Raw genomic sequence first — 8,102 nt, 5'->3', positions numbered from 1 at the left:
CACTCTAATATTCTTGCCTGAAAAATCCCATGGATGGAGGAGTCTGGCAGGCTGCAGGACATGGGATCACAGAGTCGGACATGACTGAGCACGCACATATCACACCATAAGATTGCTTCCAGCATTAAAAAAAAAAACAAATGTGCAAAGGGGAATTCTTTGGAGGTCCAGTGGTTGGATCCCGGGTGGGGGAACTAAGGTCCTGCAAGATGAGTGGTACAGCCAAAAAAAGGGGATGTGGGAAAGGGACTTGAATAGACATTTTTCCAGAAAAGACATACAAATGGCCAGTAAGCACATTAAATATGTTCAACATTATTAGTCATTAGGAAAATGCTAATCACAACCACAATGAAACACTATTTCACTCAAGCTAAAAGTCTGTCACAAACGGGTGAAGAAAATGTGGTCTATATGTGCAGTGGGATAAAAAGGAAGGAAATGTGTGACGTTGATGAACCTTGAGGTCTGTGTTCTCAGCTGCTTCCAACTCTTTGTGACCCCATTGACTGTAGGGGTCCAGGACCCCATGGACCCCAGGCTGCTCTGTCCGTGGGATTTTCCAGGCAAAAATACTGGAGTGGGTTGTCAGTTCCCACTCCAGGGGATCTTTCCAACTGAGGGATCGAACCCACATCTCTTGAGTCTCCTGCACTGGCAGGTGAATTCCTTCCCACTGAGCCAGCAGGGAAGCCCCTGAGCTGAGGCTTGAAGGCAGAAGTTTAATCTGGAGGGCAGGTAGAGGACACGGCAAAGCATTGAGAGAAAAAGCCTACTTTTGAAGAATGGGAAGTAGTCCAAGATGAAGGTAACTCCAATATAAAGCAGGTGTGTGGGTGGCATGGTCCTGAGGCTGTCAAGGTTAGTCAGAGACAGACACACTCAGAGGCTCTGGACTCTGTCTTAGAAGCAGTGGGGGAACTATCACGCGCTCTGGACAGGGAAGTGAAAGGGTCAAACCTGTGTTTTAGAAAGACAACTCAAGTGTGCGTGGGTGCTCAGTCATGTCCGACTCTCTGCCCCCCCTGGACTGTGACCCACCGGCTCCTCTGTCCACGGGGTTTCCTAGGCAGGGATACTGGAGTGGGCTGCCATTCCCTTCTCCAGGTGTATTCTCAACCCGGGGATTGAACCCTAGGGCTCCTGCATTGCAGGCAGATTCTTTACCACTGAGCCACTTGGGGAGCCCAGATCACTCAAGAGGGAATGTGAAAGGCGGACCTGGGAGAAGGGGAGATGGAGAGAGGAAAGCAGGCAGGCAGCTGCCACAGGGATCTCCATCAGCGATGGCGAGCAGCAGCGAGCAGGAAGATGCTAGAGGAGTCAAGGGCATAGAAACTTGGGTGGTTTCTACATAAGGGTGGTGGTTGGGGGCTGAGGGCGGAGGAGACGGGGAGTTAATGTTTAATGGGTAGATTTTCAGCTTAGCAAGATGAGAGAGTTCTGGAGATGGACCGCACAGCAACATGGACACAGTTCATAGTTACAGGCCAGCTACTGAACTGTCCACTTAGAAATGGTGAAGACGGCAAAGTTTATGATATGTAGTTTGTTTTTTTTTTTTTTTTTTTTTACCACAATTAAAAAAAAACAAACAAACTAAACTGGGAATTTCTTGGTAGTCCAATGGGTAAGACTGGGTACTTTCACTGCCATGGGCTCAGTTTCAATTCCTGGTCAGGGAATTAGAATTCCACAACCTGCGTAGCATGGCTTTAAAAAAAAAAAGTAAACTAAAAAAGGAAGCAAGAAAATTATTTTCTTTAGTTTTAAGTTCCTTTTTTATAATGAAGAAGGCAATTTTTTTTCAAATTGAGTAGACTCACAGGATACCAGAAAACAGGTGAAAAAAGACCCATATTTAATATATTAGTGTGCCAGGCCCACCATAACAAAATACCATAGATGGGATGATTTAAACAAAAGGAGTTTATTTCTCACGATCTGGAGGCTAAAAGTCCAAGGTCAGGATGCTGGCAGGTTTGGTTAATTCTGAAACCTCTGTCCTTAGCTTGCAGATGGCTGCTGCCTTGCTGCTCCCACACACGGCCTTTCCTCTATGTATACGCATTTCTGGTGTCTCTTCCACTTCTTATGAGACCAGTCCCATTGGATTACAGTCCCACTTTCATAATCTCACTGAACCTTAATGGTTAATGGCCCTCTGCCCTCTCCTTAAATGCCGTCTGAACAAATACCGTCACATTGTGGGTTAGGGCTTCAATCTACGAATTTTGTTATAAACGGTTCAGTTTGTAACATTTAGAGACAGTGTCATGTAATACCAAGAATAAAACCTATGAATAAGAATTTAAAACGTGGAAAGAATATTCAGCTTCTCAGTTGTGCCACCCACATTTCAAGCGCCCAGTAGACACACGGGGCTGGCATCCACCGTATGGGACGCACAGATAGAGAATATTCACCGTATGGGACGCACAGATAGAGAATATTCACCGTATGGGACGCACAGATAGAGAATATTCACCGTATGGGACGCACAGATAGAGAATATTCACCGTATGGGACGCACAGATAGAGAATATTCACCGTATGGGACGCACAGATAGAGAATATTCACCGTATGGGACGCACAGATAGAGAATATTCACCGTATGGGACGCACAGATAGAGAATATTTCTGTCTTCCTGCAGATTTCTGTGGGATAGCAGTGGTCTGGAAATTGTGGAAGAAGTCATAAAACCCCTAAGACTGCATTTTAATACACCCCTCGGTTCCTCTTCCTTACCTTAATCAGACGGATTATCCTGATCCCAACTATCTGAAATTTCAACAAGGACCGGTAAGATTTATGTCACTTCTGATTTTCAATGTGTGGATTAGCAGATTGATGAAAGACTTGCTGGCCTGGCATTCTTGCTCCTGGGGCTATCTGATCACTGGGAAATCTCAATTTATTGCAGTCCCCAGAGTCTGAAAGAATAAAGCAAACATGTATATGTCTTAAGGAGTCATATGATTTTCTGGTGAAAGGAAAACCTTTTTGTTTGTTTGAGGTAAGAGGATTCTCTTTACTTAGCATGAATACTGATAGACTGACATAATCATAGTTGAATTATTCCATTCCATACCTGAGGATTAGGATAAGGGAGTCAGTGACAATTTTAAATTCAGTTTAATTCTTTCTGTGCATAACCTCTTTGTTTATGTAAAGCATAAAGTTTCTAGGAAAAGTATCTAAGTCATGGCCCTTGAATAAGGCCCCACGTGAGTAGGAGTTGAGGTCACTTCTTCAGAGTCTTGTCCTCTGAGGCTCTGATTGTCCTTTGTCACCTCTGGGTGATTCATGTCTGTGCTGCCTCCCAAGCCCTCCCCCTTAGTCTCCAGTAGAGGGGTATTTTTCTCTTTTTCATAGTGATACTAGATCAGCTACTGAATCCCAGCTTTCACTGCAGATTTGAGCACAGAGCTCACCAATAGCCCCTGGTCGCCCGACAACCTGGGCATGATGTATGGCCCCAGGTCTGTGGCCCCATCCCAGCCTCGCTCTTCGGGTCTGTTGTAGTTCTGGGCAGCAGAGTACAAAGCCATGTTTGACTTTGTAGATTCCCCCTCCTGGCGACAGCTGGGCCACATTGCACATATGCTCATACCAGCTTTCTAGAACAGAGAGGGCACATCTTTCTCTCCAGGATAAGGCTGAAGCCTGCCTGATCCCTGCGGCAGAGAGACCAGAGCACTCCCTGGGAGGCCCCGCCCTGAGCTACTGTCAGTCTGGCACCTTGTGTTTGCTTGAAAAAAGCTTACTTGGCTTTCATGTCGTCCAGGTCATGAAGATGAAGCTACAGGGGCTAGGGCTCAGCCTGGTGATCAGCTTGCTCCCGGGACATTCTTGGCAGAGGACAAAATGGGTAAGGTCAGGCAGGGGCTTTGGGAGCAGAGCCTGGCAGAACCAAGAGTCTCCAGAGGGTGGGTGGATCCCCAGAGAAGAGGAAAAAGATACCAGGGTCTTTCCTGGGCTCCACCTGAAGTGAGAACCGCAGGGAAGAGCCGGAGGCACTCGAGGAGCAGGTCAGGATGGGGCTCAGTGATGCTTAGGCAGGCCAGACCACACTAGAGTGGAAGACAACATTCACACTGCTCCCTTTGGGCTGTGGTCTGAAGGAGCCCAGGGTTCAGTTGGAAGACATCTTCCCCATCAACTCCCAGCCTCTCTTCCTTTTCAGTTTGGGGCCAGGGAGTAGAGAATGGGACTCAGTTGCTCTTCTTGGTCTCCTCATCCGGATTACCAGGGGCTTTTTCTGCTTCACGTGGGCCCATTCCATGTAGGCATAGGGCCCCAAACTACCGCACAATCCAGCCACCGAGAAGTGAAGCCGCTCTGGTAGATCGAAACTCACTCTGACCAGTTCTCCATCCCATGTGGAGGAAAGTTGGTTGCTTTCCCCAACAATCAGCAAGGGACATGCCCTCTACAAATATTTGCCCATTTGTATCGACTGCTCAAACCTTGTCCCGCTGTTACAAACTCCAATCTCAAAATGCATCGGCACTTCCATGGGTCCCTGCCACCTTCTACCTGCAGCTCACAAAAGAAGCTATGGAGGGAACCCCCTGGTGGTCGGTCCAGTGGTGAAGTCAGGAAAACAAGATCCCATGTGATGCAACACCAAGACAAAACAACAACAACAAAAAGCTCTGGAGACTCAGAGTTAAAAGAGATCAAATAACTGTGATTCTGATCTAGAAGCAACGTTTAATTTCTCTTTTCAGTTTAAAAATGAACACAAACAAGTTACAGCATCCAGTTGGGAATTAGAAAGTAAAAGGTAGATAGATGGGGAAAGATTGCAATATCCTTCATGTCTAGTACGTAATACATCCCCAGTATCCGACAAACAGAAATTGGGGAAAAATAGAGACTAGGACTTATTAAGAGAGGGGGCAGAGCTGACTCTGGTCACATGGCTTTTAGCATTGGGATCAAATGAACAGATGCTTCTGCCCTAGGCTTCTCAACATTGCTAACTACCTGTTCTGCCCAGTCCTTGTACATGATCTTATCAGAGACGTTTGAGAAAGGAAATAGGGTGCCTTGGAGGCCTTCCCTATCCAAAAATATTCTGGACTTGCGTCTTTATGAACTCCACTGCAATGTGCATCAGAATGGTTGAGAAGCGCTTGATAAAGTACAGCTGATCTTGTATAGGCATTGTGAGGTCTTTCATCTCAGGGCTGTCCACCAGCTGGTTGCTTACTGCTTGCAAATGCTCCCAGGACTCGTCTGTGCACTTCTGGGTGACATCAACGGCAGCAGCTTTAAGCTCTTTCACCAACTCAGTGCTAGGGAGCTTCTCAGCAAATTCGGCGATCATCTTCGCTGTCTCATAGAGCACCCACCTATCCTGCTGCCTACATGCCTCCGCAAGGGTGACTGAGCGCCTCACTCGTCCAAGCTCCCGTGGGGATCCTCCCAGGTCCTTCAGCATGACCTTAACTTTGCCAATCCCTTCTCCTTCATTGTGCTTTTTGCTCTCACGGATGAGGGTTTCAGTGGTGTCCTTTCCTCCTGTCTTAACAAGCTGGAGCTGCAGAATGTGAGCCTCAGTTGTGCAACCAATCTCTTCCAAGATCACCTCCAAAGCTAAGTTGGATAGGTACTCAGGCAGAGGGGCTAAGGAGGGGGCCATATGCAAGAGATCTTGGCAAGTTTTAGGGTCTGGTACAAGGATCTGGTTGGAGAGCAGGTTCAAAGGATGCCCAGTTTCTGATATAGACGGCGGGAAGGTCAGGACCCCTTCCTGGGCATTTTTTGGGAAGGTAGCCACTGGGGACAGCAAGACACAGCAAAGAAGCAGCGCAGCCTTCATCACGGTGGGTCCCGGAGCAGCCCTGCTGGGAAGAAGCAGCGCTCAGACTGGGCAGTGGGGAGAGGCTCGGGAGGAAGAGACTCCAGGACTGCTCAGAGATCGAAGTGACTCCGCCCTTGGAAACCTCAGTTGCCCTGAACGTCGGAACTTATGGGCTGTGGGAGATATTTACCTGCTCCTGGAAAAAAAAGAAGCCAGAGGAATGAGATGATCTGAGCACGTCCTTTGCCTTCGTGCCGCTCTTGATCTGAATGACCGCTTTCTAGATCTAACCTTCTCTTTATCTCAGTCAAAACAGTTGACCCCTCTGACAACCTCAGTTGACCTCACTGAAAACAGTGAAGGACGCAACCTTCACAAATATTTATCTGCCTCTTCTTAGTTCAGGCTTTGCCCTTACCTTTGCCCCGAAGCTGAAATCAGGTTTCTCCCTCTGTGGATACTGCCCCATATCCCTCTCATCTTAGGATTTCTCCAGACCTAAACTTAGATCAGGAAAATTTCCTCTGTGTCTTCTGGGGAAGAGGGAGGTGAAAGGCAGTGATGCCAGTGATTTCTGGATAGGAGACACCAAAATAGTTCTTTTAAATTATTTTTTATTTTCTAATTGAAGTATAGTTGATTTACAATGTTGTGTTAGTTTCAGGTGTATAGCAAAGTGATTCAGATATATATATATATCTGAATTATACATACATTCTTCAGATTCCTTTCCACTATAGGTTATTACAAGATATTGAATACAGTTCTCTCTGCTATGCAGAGGTACTTGTTATCTATTTTACATACGGTAGTGTGTGTCTGTTAATCCTAAACTCCTCATTTATCCACTCCTGCCTCACAATTTCCCTTTTGGTAACTAAGTTTTCCCCAAAATACTTCTTATTCAATAGACTTAATAGGTAGAGAAATAGAACAATAGACTCCACCAGCAAGTCAGACCAAATAAGAGCAACTTGTTTTTACATTAATTCCAATGCAGTTCCTTAATTAAACGTGTCTATTACCTTACTACCCCCTTTCTAAGCTAATATCAAAATATAAGGAATTGGGCTTCATTTCTCAACTAGGGGTCTAGGAGAGAAACTGCAGTCTGAACAGTAAGGAACGATGGCATATGGTGCCTCCTAAAACTGGTACAAAGCCCACGTGTGATCATGCCATCAAGGTTTCTCTCTGGTTCCACAACCACCATGGCACACAGCGAAACGGAACAGATCAGTGAAGGGATCCCAGGTCCCTTATCTTATTTACTCCTCTCAGTCCCAGGAGGGCCCCCTAATAAGCGAGAAGAAATCAATCCCTAGAATAAGAGAAGTAAGTCTTCGGGGAGCTACAGGGACACATTCCTAAGACTGGGAGAACCAGATGTAGAGATATCCAACACCGTTGCCTGAAATTCTTGGACCCTAAATCCACAGGGAACCTCAAGACTCTGCTGCTTCTGTAAAGCTCAGTTAGGTCTTTGGATCCTGCCAAATACTCCCATTTCTGGCTTGAGTCCCCATCCATGACTGGACCCCCAGTTCTATGATCAGGTCATCCTCAATATGACAATTACTTTTCCTTGAAATTGCTTGCACTTCCAACTCTGGTTTCTTGGGAATGACAGGGGAGAGAGAATGTGTAAATGTGCAGGGGGTGGAGAGCCGTGGTTCATTCGTTTCCAGGACTGAGGAGGGGAACGATAGAGGGATGAAGACAAAGTCTGGTCCCTCCAGTCAGACTCCCACCTATGCTCCTGTCCTCATCTGCTACCTGTTCCTCATCAGTTCCCATCAGCTATCACTCCTTGAGTGATGGGGTTTTTTTTTTTGTTCTAATTAAGAGTTTATTTTTGGGAATTCTCTGGCTGACTAGTGGTTAGAACTCCAGACTTCCACTGAAGGGAGCATAGGTTCAATCCCTAGTCGGGAACCAAGATCCTGCAAGTCACACAACGTGGTCAGTAGAATAAAATAAAGTGGCTCAAGAAACTGAGTAAAAATAACTTTATTGTTTTAGTAGAAAAACTGAGCAAGAACCACGGAATTTCCAAATATTCCCTCTTCCCCAGTCCCTAAGTTTCCCTGTTGTTAACATCTTCTACTGGTGTGGTACCTTAGTCACATTTGACTGTTATGTTATTTAAAACGTTATATATTATTATTACCTAGGCCCACAGTTTACATTAGGGTTCAGTTCTTTGCATTTGCACAGTTTTTGTCAGTTTTACCAAATGTATGTCATCAAACTTTACAGTATCATACAGAATACTTCCACTGTCCTGA

At 45.9% G+C, this 8,102-nt stretch overlaps 1 protein-coding gene across 1 annotated transcript; it reads right to left on the bottom strand.

Moving 5' to 3' along the window:
* Positions 1-5,070: 5,070 nt before the first annotated feature.
* LOC136166341 (apolipoprotein F-like) lies at positions 5,071-5,832 on the bottom strand. Its single transcript, XM_065932477.1, has one exon. The coding sequence runs from the start codon at positions 5,830-5,832 to the stop codon at positions 5,071-5,073; it is 762 nt and encodes a 253-aa protein (XP_065788549.1).
* Positions 5,833-8,102: the final 2,270 nt, after the last annotated feature.

Source organism: Muntiacus reevesi, chromosome 4 (genome assembly GCF_963930625.1).
Source record: "Muntiacus reevesi chromosome 4, mMunRee1.1, whole genome shotgun sequence".
Classification (NCBI taxonomy): Eukaryota; Metazoa; Chordata; class Mammalia; order Artiodactyla; family Cervidae; genus Muntiacus; species Muntiacus reevesi.
The sequence above is the reverse complement of the archived record's forward strand: the minus strand, read 5'-3'. Positions and strand labels throughout refer to the sequence as shown.

Bases quoted from the DNA above. Each gene is read 5' to 3' on its own strand.
- LOC136166341 (XM_065932477.1), bottom strand. From the start codon at position 5,832: ATGAAGGCTGCGCTGCTTCTTTGCTGTGTCTTGCTGTCCCCAGTGGCT.